Below are 20,050 nucleotides of genomic sequence, written 5' to 3'. Positions count from 1 at the left end.
GCTCGTTCGTTAGCCATGAAGGACCTAGTAGGTCCAGAAAATGCAAAACTGAAACCGACAAACAATTTACTTTGCAGCCCAATCTTCCATTTCGTCTTGAGCAGCCGATCAGCTGTCGGCTCTATTCATCTTCCACGGCGGCCGAAGCAGCAGCATAACAACTCGCAAAAGGGGAATGCTGGGACGAAGGCTCCTCTCTCTCCTGAAGACAAGGACCCCATCAACCTCATCTTCATCACAGGCCTCCGCCACTGCGTAAGCCTAATTTCCCACATACTACTAGTAGTCATTGTTTTTGTCAATTTGTTTCTGCTTTCTATCTTATCTTGCTTCCGATTCTCTATATTTGTTTGTCTTTTGGTCTATGGGATGTTGTTTGTATTTTTAATTAATATCAGTGGATGGGTATTCCCGAAGGAGCAGTTTGGTAGAGGAACAGAGCGGAAGATCAAGCGGCAAAAGATGGGGCAGGAGGGCTGTGTCGGGGGCATTGATATGCTTAACTGGAGGTGTTGCTTTGAGCGCTCTTGATGATCTTGCTATTTATCATAGTTGTAGCAGGTATGTTGAGTTTTACTTTTCTAATCCCTCTTCTTTGCCAAAAGCTTCTCCCTTGCTTGAATAACTTGATTGTCCAATACTGGGTTCGCATGGAATTGGAAATTTCATGACGCTCCATTTTGCTGGTTCCCATAAAAAAGGAATATTGTTGCACTTGCATTCAGTTTTTTTTTTTCTTTATAATTGGGAGTTTCATTTCTGGGTGTTATGAACATTACTCGGAGGTATGAGTTGCAGGGTTTTATGAAGTGAGTCTGACATGACAGTAGGGGGAACAGTTGAAAACTTTTAATGGGATCAAATTTGGTGACGTTTGAGTAAATATACATGGTTTTTTTTTCATTTCTTTTTTCTTTTAAAGCTTCCTTCAGCAGATCAGCCATTGATTCTTACAGTTTTGCGTGAAAGTTGAGACTTTTATAGCATCTAAGTAACAGGTGAAGAAATTGACTTCCTGCCCTCCTTTATCATTTAAATCCAATCAATTTGTTGGTATGATGCAGAAAACATAATCAGCTATGTATCATGTTTTTCTGAACAAGAAGAATATAAACTAATTAACTAACTACCCTGCTCTGTAGAATTTGGAGTTTAATATATTGCAGTGAAACACCATCAAAATCTACATTAGCAAGAGGGAATAACCTCTTAGAATTCTTCTAGCCCAGCATACGATACTTATTATTGTTAAAATAGTCTAAAGTCATTCAATTAAAAGTTTATGTATTTAAGTAAGGTGGAAATTGTTCAAGTAAAATGCTCTAGTGTACTTAAATTGTAGCTGAATGTGGATTTATGGGCAGCATTTAGATGCATTCCTCTTCAGATTGCAACATTCTGAAAACATTGATAGTCGAATTGCAGTTCTTTTTGTAACATCCTTAAAGCTTGTAAATCTATGTCTTAGGGACAATCTTAAGTCCTGGCTTAGGCGTCTGAGAATTATGGTTCCTTAGTGAGTGTCTATACTTAATTAATTTAGTCTTTTGGTTTAAGTTTATGCCTCCAATCGCGTATGTCTGAAAGCAAAAAGAAGCTGCTCGTGGAAATCATGTCTGATTTCCCAGCTTCTAATATTATTGAGGGGGAAAATGAATGTTTTCATCTTTGTGTTTTGATTTTCTCTGATATGCTGGTAATGCATTTGCTGTAGCTGTTCTGGTAGCATTTCTGAATATTGTCTTGATTCCAAGCAGCAAGGCCATGGAGAAAGCTAGTAAGAGCCAAGCAATTATTGATACCATTGGAGAGCCCATAGTAAGAGGTCCTTGGTATAATGCCTCGCTTGCAGTAGCTCATAAGAGGCATTCTGTTTCGTGCACATTTCCTGTTTCTGGACCACAAGGCACTGGAATCCTACAGTTGAAGGCTGTTCGTAATGGAGGTTGGCGTCAGTTACCATCATGGTCAATTTTTATCTGGTTTATTCATATTACATCATTCCGAATGCAGCTTTCTCTATCTGATTTGGGAGTTAGGATGTAGGGGGAGGGGAATGCAACAGAACAAAAGGGAGGGGGGAGGAAGTTTACATTATTTTGTTGTAGCTCCTTAACATTAGTTCCAACAGACCTAACTTGGTTTTTCATGCTGTAACAATGCGTGGAACAGATGACAGCTGGTTTTCATTTTTGCGACCCCGTGACTGGGAGATACTACTTATGGAAGCTCTCCTCCATGTACCTGGTAACGATGAGAAGCAGCAAACATTTCGTGTTAGCGTATCAGATTACTTACCACCTCCACCTTCTCCTGTTCCTGCCTGCAAGGCATGCACTATCTCATCTCAACAACCAGAGAGTTTAGATAAGAGTTGATTGTTAGGCTAGATTAGTTTTCAAAGTCTTTTGCTTCCTCTTCTTCAATTTTTTTTTTTTTTTTGTTGGTTTACTTATTACGCCCAATTGCATACAAAATTTTGGTATTGCCAACATTGTAGTCGACTATAATGGAGAAAGATAATAAAGGTTGGCGGAGTCTATATCATCCCAAAGTTGTGGAATTTGAGTTAGGCTCTGTGCTACTTTAGAGCTTTTCCAATTAAGATCGATCCCTTGTGGTGTGTACTCAACCGCTGATGGAATTTTTAGGCAGTCAAACTGGGTATGGATTTTCATTGGTGAGGCTGCGTGCGGGGAAAATGTCAATTCTCACCCGTTTGATGGGTTACGCTACCATTAAGTTTCTACCTCTTTTCTTGTTGTGGGTACATGTTTTCCTGTGGGAGCACGGACGCAAAATGGAAGGTGACACAAAAGTCTGTAATATTTGATGATTGTTTTGGTTTAACTATCCTCGTGCTTGTCCGCTATTAGCGGCATAAGTGGTAAAGGCAAAACAGTAGAACTGTGTGTGTTTGGATTGAAATGATTTGAGAAAAAATAATTTGTTTTAGAAATTTTAATTATTTTTTATCTTTTTTATTATTTTTTTATTTCATATATATCGAATCACAAAAAATATTACAGTAATTATTTTAAATAAATCATTTGAATAAACTCCTACCCAAACAAATCAACCTACGTCACTGACACATTTCTGACTGGATAGAACAAACCCGATACACTGATACAGAAGTTCAAATGTACAATGGTATAGAGACAGTCAACAAGACAATAATAATTCTTGTGACATGAAACGAAAGAGAAATTCTGTATTACGTCACCCTTTTGTGATAGAATGATAAATTCCTCAGTGTGAAATTTAAGTTGACACTGTGAAACAATATTAATTTTTCCATCGTTCCAATAGAAGAACTTCGAGACATCAAGGGTTTCTATTGTCATTAATTATAACAGCGCTTTATATAGTATAGACACAAGAAAACAGATGTAGACAGACATTAATATAGTCATATAAAAGAACGGTTAATCTCGTTTAATTGGCATTCAATGAAAAAAAAAAAAAAGAAAGAAAATGTGAAGAGACGAAAAAGTAATTCAGTCCTTGTTGGGTTATCTCTTGACCCAACTTTGAGTCCTCCTCTCTCTAATATGGATCATCAGAAGTAGGTGTAATATAGAATTTATTGTTTTAAAAAAAAATTGACAAGATCCCTACTAAATTTTTTACTTTCTTTGGAGTGATATTTTATCATCCGAGTATGGTAGTATACAAGTTCTTTCACGATTTTGAAAATTTTGAATCATACGTGTACGCTAACCTGTTGAGTGGGGCATTGCCACGAAAGTTTTACTGGAAGACAGGCTGTCACTCGCTCCGCTGAGAATGAGAAGTCACAGGTGTGCGTAAAACCTTGGATATATAATGAAAACGTGAGATGATGAATCCTGACTGAGCATTAAATAACGCACTAGGAAGGAAGCCTCCGTTGAATTTGACTGTTGATTCTCTTCAGTCTTCTCTCTCTTCTCTGCGAGGAACGGTGAGAAATGACGATCGGAATAATGGAGGTGACTTTAGTTGGCGCTCGAGGTCTCAAAGACACTGAATTTTTTGGTAAGTAAAATTGAGAACCTCCACACTCATCTCATGTTACTACTACCATTAAACAACTCATGATCTCACATGCATGATGCAACGAAGATGAAGAAACTCAATAATAAATGTTTTGCTGCCCAGATCAAGTTTTTTGAGCCTGGGATATGTGTTGCCTGTGATTTTTGTGTGCATGGTTTCATCTTTTGTCTTCTGGGTCTCTCTCCTTCATATGTTGCTTCTCTTGTTGGTGGTTTGTGGATAGACATTCGCCGTGGACGCTTGAGCGTCTTCGGAGTTTTATCTCCCTCTTTATCTTTATGTTAGTTTGATGATCAGATGAATACTAAAACCCCATCTCTATTCTCTTCTTCATCACCACCAATTGGTCTCTTAATTACTGCTGAAGCCAAAAGTATATCTCGAGATTTTGCCTCTCATCATAATCATAATCATGACGGCCTCCTCCCTCCGGCACCCACCACAATTTGTTCCTGAGTTACATCTTTTTCTCTTTTTCTGGATTAGTTTCATTCAATTAAAAAAGGACAGAGACAATTCAAAAGGTGTAGATGTGAAAATGTTACGCCCACTTCGTCATTGTGCGATTATTCCGATCCACATGCCACGACTGAGGTAACGACGGAGAATTTCATTTGAGAATTAGTAGAATAAGTCAAATTAGTCGCCAAGTTGTATTACTCGTTTCTTGTTCTACTTCATCAAGACTGGACTCCGGAGATGCATGGTGGTTAACTAGGGTGGTTTTTTTTTGCGTGCCGTGCAGGCGGAATTGATCCATATGTTTTGATTCAGTACAAAGGCCAAGAGCGCAAAAGTAGCATTGCTCGAGGTACGTATTTAACATTTACTAGTACTTTTTAAAAGCGTATCAACAGAATAGTAAGCAAAGTTGCCTCCGCACCCAGTGTCTGACCGAGTCCAAACGTGAGCGTCTTGCCGGAAAGAAAGAAAAGCACAAATTTTGGCCCAATCTTCTTGCAGGATTCGAGTGTATTCACGTTTCAGAAAATGAAAAATAATAAGTTTCTTATTTATGACAGATTAAGTGATTTTTAGAAAAAAAAAATATATTGTAAGGTTGAACTTTCAATGCCTCCCAAGCTTTACGGTCTGTGTCAGTTTGGTCCTTAAGATATTCAATGCAACTGATATAAACCTTAAAGAAATTCTTTTTTCTGACTTAGTCCAAATTGAATGCTACCATCAACAGGATTCCCAAATCCGCCTCCTACCCACGTTCATGATTACGACACTACGACTTCTCCTTTTGATGGTCAGAAAATAGTAACAACTGCCCAAGATGTGTATTGTTCCAAGAGGGACTTCCTTTTTGCAAATTTTTCTTCTTTAATATGATTTTTTCTTTCTCTGTAGTTTCCTGGAAGCTGTCTAGGTAGGAGACACATAATAGTTGTCTTCTTGACTTTGTAATGACATTATTTATGGCTCATTCAATGTCTAATCTACGCTTTACAATTTGATTGTCACATTATATAATCAAACATCTGTAAGACAAAAAGTAGTAGTAAACTAGTAATGCAAATTCAAACAAAAGAAAATGACCCTGTAAGTTGTAACAACTCGAGTGTATATGCAATCAATCTTCTGTTCCAACGATTTGACAGACTGTGTTTCTATGCAGGGCAAGGCAGCAACCCAGCGTGGAATGAGAAGTTCACCTTCAGAGCAGAGTATCCAGGCGGAGATGACCAGTACAAGCTCATTCTCAAGTTAATGGACCACGATACTTTTTCGTCTGATGACTACCTCGGCCAGTCCACGTGAGGCATTTAGAATTTATTGCAAAAAAACAAGAAGATAATTTAGCATATTCTGTTCCTTTCCCAATCGTTTCCTATGTTACTAGACTTGATAATTATTTCCTATTCGGTTGTTCAAATTTTGTTACTGCAAAGCACCTGCTGAAATGATCTAGTTTAGCTAGTAAGTTTAATAGACCAACAACCTCAAGTTAAACACCAGCAATTTTAGCATCGAAAACACACTACCATCATCGGTTAAGAAACTACGTCGGGAATAGAGAACCAAAGACAATCCTTTGAAAGTTCTCACTTCAGCCCATGGATATTTTCTGTGAAAACTTAGAAACTGAAAGAAGAATGTTCATCCCCCATCCGCAGAAGCGGTTTCTATCCATACCGGTCATGATTCTCAAGTGTATAGAGCATTCGCCATTCACAGAAATGAAATGTCCTTATTGTCTTTATCCTATTTCCCCAAGTATCTTATTAATTTCAGTTACACTACACTAATAAAATGTCTACCTGCAGCATCTACCTGAAAGAGCTTCTAGAACTGGGTGTGGAGAATGGAAAAGCTGAAATACATCCTCAGAAGTATAGCATTGTTGCCAGTGACCAAACATTCAGTGGAGAAATTCAAGTTGGGATTACTTTTACTCCAAAGGTATTCATCTGTGAGCTCATTAACGCCAAATAAACTGCTGTCAGATATGCTTCTTGGCAACATACACGTTTGGCATTATTAGGAGATATTATGATCTGTCATTTGATGCATCTTTTGAAACAGGAGGACGCTAATGCCGAAGAAGAATTTGGTGGATGGAAGGAAAGCGACTACTAGTTTCTCTGACAGATGAGCGTGCTCAATATGTAATATGCGATTCTTGTAATATAGTCCGGAATGAATCTTCAGCTGCACCAGAAGTTCTTTTCATCTCGCTTAAGTTGCGATATTAGGATTAAAATGTCGTTCAAAGTTGCATCTGTAACATTTCGTGTTAGAAAGAACGCCTTGTTTAGTATGCGTGTTTTGTTGAGTTCACAAACTGATCTTTTGACTTTTGAGTGGCCTCCGAGTTTGCTGAGCAATTACTGGAATTCGGGGAGTGATAGGAACTAGTAAACCCCAACCACAATATGGTGTGTGCTGTAGTTTACAGCCATGGCCGGGATTGCTCAAGTTGGAAAAGGGAATTGATTCCCCAAAACTATCATATAGCATCTGCTAAAACCAAATGCAAGACGGTAGCCATTACGTTCTGTTGAGGTCCTTTCAACGCTATGTGTATGAAAAAAACAATTAGAGAAATCGAAGGTAGAGATAGCGAATACAGGAATGAACCCTCCGTGGTATGAGCTGGCCATTTGCAGGCAAGTCCGCGTAATGTTTCTGGTTTATACCGAAAACAAAGAATGAATTAAGGGTACTGCAAAACCTTTGCCTTATCAGAATTAGAGCAGACTTAATTATTAGATAATTTACCACTCATCCGTGGGCTGCCGTCTTAGCTCAGCCGGTAGAGCGCATGGCTTTTAACCATGTGGTCGTGGGTTCGATTCCCACAGACGGCGTACTTGTACCATGTATGTTGGCCCAGTAACTAATGAACTACCCCTGGGTTTTTTATGATTTGGAAGTTTCAACTGATGAACCGATGATTTTTTACTTGCATCGGTTCCAACCTTTTTACTTGCATCTGCATGTGTTGTACAAACACAAAGTTCATCCTTCATTTTTGGGACCCCAAGGAACTCTGATCATATTCCTTTTTGCTTTTGCTTGAGGTTTCCTAAATCCTAAGCAACTCAGTTACAGCTAACTGAATAAGAAAGGTAAAAACGCATTTGAAAGGGAACCCGTGCTCTAAAATCATTCAACCAACAGAACTCGTGAATTGATACAAAGTCATGCGTTGACTGAAAGCCATCCCACAACTAAAGTTGGAAGTTGAACCAATGCAATTCTCGTAGACTCCTGGCGGCGGTTGAATGTTTAAACCTGTTCATGGGCTTCACGTCTGTCACCTCATTGTTGAATTTATACTTGTAGGTGGACTCACGTTCTCGTAAATGACCAATGGCCATGCACATATATTCAGATGCCCCAACACTTTCTCCGCATTCAACAGGACTTTTAGTCTTCCAACTCAAATTATCATACATTCACATTCATTTCTTGCTCCTTGTCTACTTTATGGTTTCTATGTTTTGGTATCCATTGCCAATTTATGAGGCTTCTGAATTATGAAATTTGAAGACTTACTAATGCAGCCAAGTGAAGACAAGCAAAAAATACAAGACCTCGAAGACGAGGTGGGAACTAAAAGACCCTTTTTTTTGTTTTTTTTTTTGGCATCGACTAAATGTGTGATTGCCATCTATAACCATTATTTTTATGGCAGGTAGAGAAACTGCAGCAAGAGCTGGACGGGGAACTACAACTGCAGAGAGTTCTGCAATGCGCCTTGCAACAACCAATTCATTCCTGCCAATGTCTTTCTTCCTTGCTTCCGCCAAAGGTAAAATACAGAGATGAAGTTCCTCATTGTTTGATCGTACGTTTTAAGGCTTTTTCGTCTTTGTTAAATTGTTGACTTCTCATAACTATGCTTCAACTTAAACGGATTATTTAAACATTACGAATAGCCATAGCTGAATCCACAAGGGCGACAAATCCAGGGAAAGAATTGAGTGTGTTTAGTGACTCGAATCGGTGCAGGTTCACGTGCTGCTCAAAGAACTGGCAATGATTGAAGAAGAAATTATTTGGCTGGAGAGAAAGGTTGATGAGCTTAAGCTAAACCTGTACCAAGAAAAGAAGCAGACCCAGGAATGGGAAATGCTGCGATTCAAAGAACTGCCGCCTCGATGTGCTCCGTCGAATAATAAGGAATTGATTTCCAAGCAGAAAATTCGAACAGATTATCCGCAAAATAGAAAACCTAGAATCCTTCAGGAAAGAAGAACCTCCGTCGGTTCTTCCATTGACTTCCGAAGCTCATCTTTCTTCGGGTCTAGTGGTAAATTAAACTTTTTTGCTTTATAAAGCTGATTTACTTCTTTTAACAGATCCTCTCTTGCCTTGACCCTCCTTCGCCTTTTGCTCTCAAAATTATTGATAACCAATTATGAAACCATTTGCACAGAAATATTAGATCAGAAGTCAAGATGTTCAAGTTCAAGAAGTTGGGAAAGTCACATCCCATTAGATATAGAAATAGAAATCGACTTTGAGAAGCCAAACAAGCTGTCTGAAGAACTGATCAAGTGCATGATAGGCATATATCTCGAGATGAAACAGGCATCATTTGAGATGAAAGGATCAGCCATTGTTCCAAAGTGTAGCTTATCCTCCATGAAACCAAGAGGCCTCATGTCAAAAACATCATTCAGTTGCACTGTATCCCCATTTTCCTGGGATTCTGACAAATCAAATATTGATCCATACCGCATCCTGCAAGACTTAGATGGCAGCATCCGAGACATTGGACCTTACAAGGATTTTGTCCAGATTACACGAAATTCAGTTGACAAAAGCTATTTATCCGAATGTCATCCAGCAATGAGAAAATTGCGGTTAGACTTGGAGATACTACAAACATACAAGCATTTTTTGCAGGGTTTCTGATTTGAAACTCAAACTAATTACTTTAATTTCTTGCAGGGTTTTGATGCATAAACTCAGTAATGTGGACCTGTCATACTTGACCTACAAACAGAAGCTAGCTTTCTGGATAAACGTTTACAATGCGTGCATCATGCATGTATAGTAAGACATCTTTATGCATTCTTTGACAAAAATACAGACACATATAAATGGATGAATCTTCAATTTCAGGCATTTCTGCAACTCGGTTTTCCTTCTAGCCAGGACAAATTACTCACAGCCATGAACGAGGTATGCACTGAACATAAGACTCAGTATTGCACTCATTAATTAAGGTGTCGTAGCATTTTGAAAGGAAAGACTTGCAGTTGGCAACTAACGCAAGAAAAATAATGAAAAAGGAGCTTGAGATACCTGACCAGACAGAGTGAAATAACCACGAATAGAAGAAGTGATTTTCAAAATTGACGTGTGTATGTCTTCTGCCCCAGGCTGTGATAATAGTTGGAGGAATCGTATTGAATGCCCTTGCTATCGAGCACTTCATCCTTCGTCATCCTACGGAGCAAAAACAAGTGAGTGTATTTTTCTGGTGTAGTGCAATACATGCTCGTAATTGGTGATTCCAAAAGCAATATGAAGCAAGAAACATATTCTGCTTACAATTGCTCAAAAGACAGTAGATGCTAACTTAATACAGTAACAGCACATATTATACGAGAATGAATCTTACCTAAAGCTTGGTTAAAATATGCATGACGAATTATCAGGGGCTGACACGTGAGAAAGAAATGCTCCTCAGACATGCATATGGTCTTGGATATCCAGAACCCAACGTTACATTTGCTCTTTGCCGAGGCTGCTGGTCTTCCCCGGCGGTGAGTGCACTGTTTTGTTCATCAATACTATAAAATCCGGTCACCAGCCCTTTTAGCCTGGTAAGCTTGAAGAACGATAACGTCGTGGTTTTTGCAATTTGCAGTTAAGGGTTTATACACCAGACGAGGTAGTGAATGAACTAGAGAGGGCAAAAGTCGAGTATTTGGAAGCAGCTGTGGGAGTTACAGGCAAGAAAAGAATTATCGTGCCCAAACTAATGCAGTGGCACATGAGAGACTTTGCGGACAACATGGAATCGCTACTGGAGTGGATATACAGCCAATTGCCACAATCAGGGTCACTCAAAAGGTTGATAATGGAGTGCCTAAACAGTGATAAAAAATCTCCCATCGCAAAAATAATGGATAGTCAACCTTACAATTTCGAATTCCGTTATATCCTCTCTCCTTATGAGTGAAAGCTGAAGAGGTACAGATGTAAAGCAGCAATACAAACAGAACAAAAGGAAGCCCATTTTTCATCCTCAATTAACGATGAGAAGTTGTAGCCGTGACTTCTAGCCACATTACTGTTCTATCACTATTTATGGAACCGTAAAATGAGATCCATATTCCATCGGAAATAATTCCAAGGGGCAAAGAATCACCGTTTCATTGCCGGGGACTTTCATTCCAATCTAATCTGGTGTCTCTCCCAAGTCCCAAGTTTAGATATGATGAAAAGTGGAAGGCTGGTTAGCAACATAAAGCAACAGCCGAAGAAACGTCATTGGCAGGCATTATCATGTAAGAACGCATTATATGCTTTCACCTCTCCTTTGTTTAGTGCAAAGATATTTCATGAAGGACTTGTGTAATTTGACAGCAATAAATTCTGGTTCATCCAATCCTATCAAATATTCATGCAAAAAACTTTCCACTGAATAGACCAAGGTGAGATTGAGCACCATGATACGAAATCATATGGCTCACTTCTCATGGATTCAAATAATACATTTTTTATTCTCGAGCAGGCTCAGCCAAGAGGTTCACAATTCTATTTAACAAATTCAAACCAAATACAGTTTCTTCACAGTTGACTTTCACTGAAATATTCAGTGGTTCAAAACACGTGCCCTCCAGGACAAGCGTAACTAAGCAGGGAACTGAATTACTCAAAAGCTCACCACTAAATCTTAGACGTAAACCAGATGCATCATCAAGATTGGCAGAAACAGGCATGTCAACAGACACAAGGAAAAAGTTTGCATTACTCAGCACCTTTACTGCCAAACACTCGCAGATGACAAGAAATTGATCATTTGTCCCTGGTTTATCACCCTTCTTCAGCTCTCCAATATGGTCCGTGAAGATACACCTATTGTAAATTGTACAAAATACTCAAATGTCTAATTCCATGATAAAGATAAACTTAGCAAATCATCATTGCAAGAAATACACACATGTTTGAGGAAAATAATGACAAGAAGAGAATGCATGGACCGCTCTCTCCAAAAAAAAAAAATGCTTTAAATCTCTGCCAAGCTTGTGTCCCTCATTTTTCTTCCCTCCTTGCCTATGCTAAAAGCAAGTTTTTTCTTCTTTTTTTTTTGCCCTTTTTTTTTACAACAAAGAAATTTTTGAGCGCTGCCAGTTGGGGGGAGTGGGAGGTTTCTCACATCTGCACCATGGATGTGCTCCTACACTTGCACACATGTGAACTTGCTCAATGCATTACGGGACTAAATTACAACCATTTGCTATTTAGATATCCAATACCATGTAGCATTTGGTCCACAAGTTGCTCACTCCACAAATTTTGCATCAATCCAAAACTAGGCAGACAGAGAAATTGTAATTTCTAGAACTTGGCTATCAAAGTTTCTTCAAGTAAATTATGCATGATGAAAGCAAAGAAAAGAAAGAGGAGCCGAATGTTAAGCTATACAAATAACTACAGAGAAATTCTTACTAGATGTTAACAACTCACCTCCTTGTGTACTCGAACATCCCAGGCAGCTGAGCTTCCTTGGCAGAAAACACTCCAATATCCATTGGAAGAGGTCTTACGAAATATCCAATGTCAGGTCGCAACTTAACTGGATAAGTCTTGCCATTACACCATAATACCAGCTTTAGAGGTAAAAGATGATGGCGGAAACGAACTTGAAGCATTATTTTGATAGTCTCACTAGGACCCAAGTTAGCAATTTCTTCCATAGGAACCAGACTTGGCACATCACCATGAGAGGAACTGTGGGCCAAATTGACACAAACAAAGAAACTAATTACCAATGGAAACATTAGGATGATGGTGAATTGATAGATGTTCTACACGCATCAAATAATAGGAAAGCAGAAATTCATGAATTCTCAAGCAAGCTTGCTTATTAGATACATTTTGGCCACAAGATGAACAAAAATGACATGTAACCTTTTAAGAATTCCCATACTTGTTTCTCTGTGAGTCTTTACATTTTTTATTTCTGAAGGCAGAATCAGAATTATGAACCTAAAAAGGTTTCAAAAAGATTTATCTCTTCTCATACAACTGTAAAACATCACTCCTAAAATAGAAAAAACACCAGTATGTAGTGTAAACAAACAAACAAACTATCAATAAATGGCAGAACCTAAAGGTAACCTAATGTATGAAGACTATAATCAATTATGTCTTTCTTTTGTAACTCTTCGTTGGATCTTTTTACAAATAAAACAAAGCTCCAACTAATGCTGACATTATTGGTTTAACAGTTAAATTTCATATTTCTTTCCTGCCTGGCAGTATGTCCAAGCAATCTGGCTAGTGCTATATTCCATTTATGTTCACTCATACAACTCAGGTTCCCCACCTTTTAGGAGAAGAATTCTCCCAGAACCTTGGCTCCCAATCCTCAATCCAACAAAGCAACAAAAGAAAACAACTAATCGTGCAAGAAGACCAACACACTTTCCACCAATCAACTTCCTTGCAAGCCTTCAGCCCCCATAAAATATGTTTAAAAGGCATGACTAACTAGTTCAATCTATTCAAATACCAATCAAAAATTAAATAACAAAAAAAAAAGAGGAAGAAGAAGTCAGATTCAAGTAGTTCTTCATCTACAAGCACAAAATCAAAATAAAAATTATAATAAACCAGAATATTTACTGCTCAAAACAAGTCAAAGTCATGGACCAAAGGTCTGAACATATTCAACAACTGACCTATTACCATTTCAACTGGAAAACATGACACCAGTTGTATAAATTGATCTACATTCATTCCCAAATTTTGAGAAGAGAAATGCAATTTAGGATAAGGTTGTCTGACCAAACAATAGATAACTGAAGTGCGCAAGCCAAGGAGAACTGGAGCTTAATATCACCTCTCAGTCATTGCTGATGCATGATCTGATGAATCTTGGCTTTTGTCATCTTCTACCAATTGTATATTTAACATCGGCTCTGTAGAACAGTTCTTGAAGGAAACTTGTAAACATACAAGCAAGGGAGAAAGACTTGACGGCTCAGATGAGAATGCATAATCCACACTCAAGCCATTTCCATTTGCAGGATCCAGCAGTGCATATATTTTAGGTTCAACTCTGTCATGAATATGCCCGATTGAGATTCTTGCTGATGATTTCCTAATACAACTTGGTTCAGACAAATTATGGCCTGAATTTGGGTTCTCGTCCAACCATGATTCAAGCGATCTTGCAGATATTAGTTCCCCAAGATTATTGGAGCCAGAATACGGATTATCCACATGTGAGCCCCCATCTGGATTTGCATTGGGATAGCCAACCTCAGATAGATGTATCAGTGGTTCCTTATGGACATCAACTTCACTAAGAGAACTACTAACATTGCTGCCACCAGGACCATCTGAACCACCAATCGAATCTGCATAGCTATAATCTGAGGTACTTTCTTCATTCAACGATCCAGATACAGAATCCGGATCATCCGTATAAGACTCACTTTGAGTAGCACCATCGCCTGGTCTCTTTGCTCCCTCTACAATATTAGAGTTTATACTAGGATCCTCAAAATTTAGACTGCAAGGTCTTGGAAGAGGTTCGTAGCCAGGAGCTGCATGAAGAACCACATGTGAAAGCGAACCAGGAAGATAGAAGCGAGCACTAAACTGTTCAGATGATGGTGCTTTAATTTGTTCCCCAAATATTCTTCCTGCAAGGACACGTGAAACATCCCTGCTCTCTTGTTGGGCTTTTCCTTCTTCAGTATCAGAAGAACCTATATAGCACGACAGAAGTTCCTTTATAAAACGAGCACGGTCACGGATATCATAGTTCAAGTCACATCTAGCAAGATCAAGCATGTAACTTAAAACTTTTCTGTATGCCCATAATTCTTCCTCTTTTGAATGCAATAGGACCTGTAAAGAAATAAAACAAAGAGTTGATGAAGTGAAACAAGATTCACAAACTAAAACATGTACCTGGGAGCTAAATGTACTTTTTAGTTGTTTTAGATCAATTCCATAACCATTCACGAGCAAATACTTTACATGCAAGAGAAGCAGCTAATCCAAGACAACTTGACATTTTGTTTTCTTACAAGCAAGGTTCACTCTTAGTGTACTGTAAAGTTCAGCAACATCTGACTTTGCCTACAACCCTGTATTTTAAATGTTTCTCAAAGTTATGATAGTAATTATCATTTCTGCTCATCACCATTAGGTTCTAATAAATTATATATTCAGCATTTAGATTATTCAAGATAGAAAGCCACATGACAATCTTGTCTGTGGACACATATTCCAGCCCAATGTAAGACCGTAAATTTCTTCTCTTCCATTGAGATTAAATGAAGCACATAGACGGGAAAAAAAAAAGGAGAAGACATCATGCAAATAAGAAGGTAGACCAGTGAAACCAATAACAAATGCCTATGTTGGTAGAAAACCAAATAGGAGTATATCACCACCCAGAAAGAGTGGCTCTTCCCACTACTGGGATGCTGTAGAACAATTTTTGCATCCACAAGAAAGGTAGATACTTTTCTTGGAATACCATAGTATCTATCAAGTTGATCAAATTTAAATCTGGAAGCACCAAATGCCATTGGACTGTACTACTACTTCACTAAATCCTCAATCTTTTGAAAACTATCCACACAATTTTGTCTTGTATTGATGATCATAGGGCAGTAGAGATTTATATGGTCCTAAAACAGTACATCAAGCCACTCAGAAATTGGTGAATTTCATCTCAGCCAGTTAGAAAATAATACTAACCATTTAAATTACTGGTGCAATCATGAAGCAAATTCAATTGGTCGATGCAAAACTAAGCATGTCAGCTAACAGACCAGAAGAGCAGCATAATTTCTTGCCCACCATCATGCATGAACAAAAATATTAAAGGCAAATAAAGAATTAAATTTTTTTTAGTTAAATACCTTGCCACAAGCATTAAGAATCTGAAGCTTTGTTTCAACTTCTTCCACAGTAAAGCATCTTGCTAGATACTTAAGTACAACAGGTAAAACCTTTGGGATTACATTCCCAATGTCACTGTACTCACCCACCATCCAGATAATCATTCCACGTGCTGCAGGCACCCGGATGGATTCCAAACTTCGAATTAAATGGACAATTACCTTCATCCATATAAGAAGAGAAAAATAAACAAGTGAGCTTTACAAATATTGTAGTACTGGGATTTTCTCCAATTAAGTAATTTTCCATCTTAAAAGTTGTCATACAAATTCCTCTCCATACCACATGGAACTGACTAATATACCAATTTTGCATATTCTATCCTGAGTTGAAAGTTCTATAATAAGATCTATATGCATAGACTAAATAAAAGTGTGTATTATGTGATATGAGTACCTTCAAATAAGCACAAACTCATGTAGTAGGGGCTGACATTTAATCATTTGGTCAACAAAAGATGGGATATGCGAGCAGCAATAGACAAAAACAAGTACAATTCAGACCAAGCACAGAAGCAAAATTTGCCAGATAATTACCTTTTCGTTACTGGAAGGATCTTTTCCCATTATTGCTTTGATTGAATATATTGCCTGAACTAAAACTATAGCTTCTCCATCTGTAGCTGCATTATCACCATATGTGGATTCTGTGATGAAAGCCATTATTTCAGGAGAATAATAATAATCACCCCTCATTTCCAAACAAATAGATGCTTTGATGTTTACCATGTGATGCAAGGGCCAATAACCCTTCCAAACATGTATTTGCTACCTTTGGAAATTGTTGAGCACATAAACCAATTGCAGCTACTGTATCTGCAGCAAATTTCCTGTCTGGATCTTTCACATAGTCCTAGCAATACACTAGAAGATAAGCATCAATTGCAAGATGATGGTGCCCGTAGACACCTAAGACCACCATGTATTATCATGCAGTTTAAAAACTGGCTTCCAAGGACAAAGATCCGAATTGAAACAATAATGATGCTGTGGTGGACAATTATGCAGCAATTACCTGGAACTCTTGAAAAATAGAAGAAATTGATGAGTCCGAAGCAATTGTGGAAAGTATCTCAAGTTTCAATGCCTTTACTTGGTATGAGTCTGACGGGCTAATGAAGAAGTCTTCAAAATGTGGAGCAAAGACAGAAGGCATTGCTTTAGAAAATACTTGGATGTTGCAGAGAACCTATTCCGGAAAAGGGGAAAGACATAATCAGGGCAAATTTTATCAGCAATAAGGTTCCGAGGCAGCATCAATCCCGGCAAACTGAAAAAGGAGGTCAAGCAAAAACCACAAATACTGATCACAAATAACATGCAGAGCCTATTCTAGCAATTACTAATTCTCTGGTATAATATGTACAATCTATCAAATTCACCACATTCTCATGACCAACTATATACATAAACAGCAATTGCAGGTCAAAGGAAACATGCTTGGCTCCAACACTACTCCCAAAAGCATAAGGCAGTTAAGGTTCACCAATCTCCATCCTAATGCATGTATTTAAAACCACTGAGTTCAATTCATAGCTACATCTATCACTGTCTATACAAATTTCATATCAGATACCTTGGTACATGGATGTGGTGCTGCCATAAGAAATATGAATCAGTTTTTCTATAAACTTTTGCTGGGTTTTATTATCCTTTTTTATGTAGGACAGGAACTAATGAACCTAACAAATATTGTCAGCAAGTCATGTAGCACATAAAAGTACCAACAGAAAAGAGAGGCGAATCACATACAAAGCTGCCTCATAGTGCCATTCCAGTCGAAGATTTTCACTGTTTCTAGTCCAGCATGTCTCTAATTAGTATATAAACTAATTATAATTCAATTTTCTAGTAAATATCCAGTACCTATCACTCAATGTTCCTATTTAGGCAATTAACTCAGTGATAAGCTTATTTTAAAAGAAAGGCTTACCTTTGACACAAATATTGAATATGGAAAGAACCTATGATTTAAAACCAAACAAATATGCAACTAGTCAATCAGAAAATTTCAGGCTATCAAACAAATATAGTAAATAACAAACTACATACCACATATTTTGACGAGTTTGAGGATCTCATAAGAAATAAAAGTGGTTTCACAATTTTCTGGATATCTTCTTTTGGTGCCATTATCCATTGCACTCCAGCAGCTGCAAGTACCACAGCACTATTATGACTCCACAGCAAAGGTGAAGTGCACAGCAACAGGATCTTAATGTCCTCATTATCTTTTGCAGATGTGAAATGCAAACCCTCTAACTCAGACGAAAGCACATCTGCACATCTATGCTTGGATAAGTATTTATCTGGCCCTTCAAGGTAACTCCTGGAGACTATATCTACTACCTCAGATTTACATACCCCATTAGTCAAGTCAGCGTTGCTTTCTTTAAGTCCAAAGTAGGCATTAGAATCCTCGTTTCCTTTTTGATAGGTGTCAGAGGCACCATTTTCAGAAGCAATATTCTCCAAATCACGAGAAGATAACATAATTGATTCTTTAACTAGCCCATGCCTTGCAATTGCATACCGTAAAAGAATACCAATCAACACAATTTGACCCCATTCTTCGACATCAGGAAGAGTCTCACATAACCTTCTATAGTTTCTTCCAATCAGAGATAAATTAGTTGGACAAACAGAAGCAAATGCAGCTGCAGCAGCTCCAATAACTCCGGGAGAATTATCATTAAGCAAAAACCCAACAAGCTGCACATTACAGTATGATAATCCAATTAAAAGACAATAAGATTCTGAATTCTACTTCATATTCTCCTTTTTTACTTTCTATGGCATGTAAAAGTACAACTTCAGTAGACACAGATATCAGCAAACGTAGTAGAAATAACATACCAAGCACTAAAAAGATATGCTTGTGCTGAAGACAAATGACTGTATTTCCTACAGTTTCTAAATTTAATTAGTTATATAAATACTTATAGATCAATAGCAGTAATTGGAAATCAAAAAATGCAAACACAAAAAGGGAGAAGTGAATCCATCAACATTATCTCAAGCTGCACCAACCTCTTCAATGGCAGCAGTGTTTTCCTCCAAACGTAAATCATGCACCTTTGGAAGTGCATTGGCAGCACATTTTCTAACATATACCGATGGATCCCTCGCGCATTTACTAACTGCTACCAGAACAAGCGGTGCAATCACATGTAAACGAATACCTGCCATAGTCCGAAGTGCCCACGCCCTCACCAATGGGTTTGTATCCCCCAGATCCTTCTGAAAATAGTTTATTGAAAGCAATGCCTCATTCGGCCGCCTATATTGCATCAACAGATATTAAAAATTAAAAATCATTTGAGAGGGGAGGGGTGGGGGGGGAGGTCGCCGAACTGCAATTAACTTTTCTTTTTTCCGATAAAGAGACTGGAATTAGCAGTAAATAACGCACTTTTCAGCATAGTGCAGAAGGTACAAGTATACGAGCTTCTTCACCTCGATTGACTGTGAGGCGACGTTTTTCACCACCTACAAATTCATCAAAGCGCTTATAGAAGCTTACATAACAAGCTTGTACCCACAGTACTGAGAAATATATTTAATTTAGGCACGGATTTATGAAGATTTCAGCATAATTATAAGAAATAGTAATGGAAGCAAGTAGTAATTTACTTGAGGAAAGAAATTGGAGACGTCGAAGCCTTGGGCGATAAGAGCGAGCAATCGCTTGAGAGCTTCGCATTTCTCTGAATCGAATTTGCTGTCGAGGAGTGGCGCAATGTTGACGTCATCGGGGTCGTCGTAAAGATGAGCGTCAGTACCGATCCGGAATACCATCGTTGAGGCTTTGCTCAAAGACTCCGCCGTGGCCCCGAATTGGGTGAACATCTTCTTTAATTCCTATCTATTGTTTCAGCTAAGTGATAATATGCCAAATTTGATTGGATAGCGTTTTACCGGCCGGAATTTTGCGTCGGAGAGTTTGGAGACTGTTTACCGGTTGGCGATGCAAGATGGGAGTTAATTGTTTTATCTTTTCCCGCATTGCAAAGTGTATCGTGCTTAACCTTTTCCTTGTTACTTTAAAAAATAGTACTTTATAGTTTATAGTAGGGATAATTGCAGAAACCTCTCCTGAGGTTTCTGACATTTGCACTGACCTCCCCTGTGGTTTGAAAAATTACACTGACCTCCCCTGAGGTTACTAATCCTTTGTAAATTTAATCCAAACGATTAAAATATTATTTTAGGGAGTGAAATTAAAATTTTATACCAGATTTGCCCTTTGTGCTACATATCCAATGAATGACAAAGTACTATAAATCAATTAACAATTAATAAATTTTAAGGAGTATAATTTATGGGCAAACACGCATTACTCATTTAAAGTATCAGCTCTTTACGAGTATTTTACTTTCAAATATTTAATT

At 38.1% G+C, this 20,050-nt stretch overlaps 4 protein-coding genes and 1 non-coding gene across 6 annotated transcripts; 4 read left to right on the top strand and 1 right to left on the bottom strand.

The window, feature by feature from the left end:
- Positions 1 to 40: 40 nt before the first annotated feature.
- LOC140036591 (uncharacterized) lies at positions 41 to 2,554 on the top strand. Of its 2 annotated transcripts, none has more exons than XM_072078506.1 (4): positions 41 to 255; positions 418 to 561; positions 1,758 to 1,945; positions 2,173 to 2,554. In XM_072078506.1, the coding sequence occupies exons 1-4, from the start codon at positions 176 to 178 to the stop codon at positions 2,376 to 2,378; spliced, it is 618 nt and encodes a 205-aa protein (XP_071934607.1). In that variant the 5' UTR covers positions 41 to 175; the 3' UTR covers positions 2,379 to 2,554. The 2 variants fall into 2 exon arrangements, with proteins under 2 accessions (XP_071934607.1, XP_071934608.1); XM_072078507.1 differs by having other exon boundaries at positions 50 to 255; positions 424 to 561.
- Positions 2,555 to 3,842: 1,288 nt separating this feature from the next.
- Positions 3,843 to 6,808, top strand: LOC113725461 (16 kDa phloem protein 1). Its single transcript, XM_027248620.2, has 5 exons — positions 3,843 to 4,020; positions 4,787 to 4,852; positions 5,666 to 5,804; positions 6,315 to 6,450; positions 6,574 to 6,808. The coding sequence occupies exons 1-5, from the start codon at positions 3,954 to 3,956 to the stop codon at positions 6,625 to 6,627; spliced, it is 462 nt and encodes a 153-aa protein (XP_027104421.2). The 5' UTR covers positions 3,843 to 3,953; the 3' UTR covers positions 6,628 to 6,808.
- A 477-nt stretch (positions 6,809 to 7,285) lies between these two features.
- On the top strand, positions 7,286 to 7,358 carry TRNAK-UUU (transfer RNA lysine (anticodon UUU)). Its single transcript has one exon. It is a non-coding gene; the product is annotated as a tRNA-Lys (tRNA).
- Positions 7,359 to 7,927: 569 nt separating this feature from the next.
- LOC140036590 (uncharacterized) lies at positions 7,928 to 11,119 on the top strand. Its single transcript, XM_072078505.1, has 9 exons — positions 7,928 to 8,099; positions 8,189 to 8,305; positions 8,506 to 8,806; positions 8,933 to 9,362; positions 9,451 to 9,550; positions 9,625 to 9,684; positions 9,885 to 9,968; positions 10,164 to 10,271; positions 10,376 to 11,119. The coding sequence occupies exons 1-9, from the start codon at positions 8,031 to 8,033 to the stop codon at positions 10,688 to 10,690; spliced, it is 1,584 nt and encodes a 527-aa protein (XP_071934606.1). The 5' UTR covers positions 7,928 to 8,030; the 3' UTR covers positions 10,691 to 11,119.
- A 10-nt stretch (positions 11,120 to 11,129) lies between these two features.
- On the bottom strand, positions 11,130 to 19,683 carry LOC113725459 (AP3-complex subunit beta-A). The gene is made up of 11 exons (XM_027248619.2): positions 19,293 to 19,683; positions 19,072 to 19,148; positions 18,690 to 18,939; positions 17,712 to 18,371; positions 16,675 to 16,848; positions 16,386 to 16,512; positions 16,197 to 16,306; positions 15,621 to 15,821; positions 13,580 to 14,595; positions 12,202 to 12,465; positions 11,130 to 11,589 (listed from the first exon to the last, which is right to left on the bottom strand). Exons 1-11 carry the CDS (start codon positions 19,506 to 19,508, stop codon positions 11,232 to 11,234), a joined length of 3,453 nt encoding a protein of 1,150 aa, XP_027104420.2. The 5' UTR covers positions 19,509 to 19,683; the 3' UTR covers positions 11,130 to 11,231.
- Between the last annotated feature and the right edge of the window lie 367 nt (positions 19,684 to 20,050).

Source organism: Coffea arabica, chromosome 2e (assembly GCF_036785885.1).
Source record: "Coffea arabica cultivar ET-39 chromosome 2e, Coffea Arabica ET-39 HiFi, whole genome shotgun sequence".
In the NCBI taxonomy this organism is placed as follows: Eukaryota; Viridiplantae; Streptophyta; class Magnoliopsida; order Gentianales; family Rubiaceae; genus Coffea; species Coffea arabica.
The sequence above is the reverse complement of the archived record's forward strand: the minus strand, read 5'-3'. Positions and strand labels throughout refer to the sequence as shown.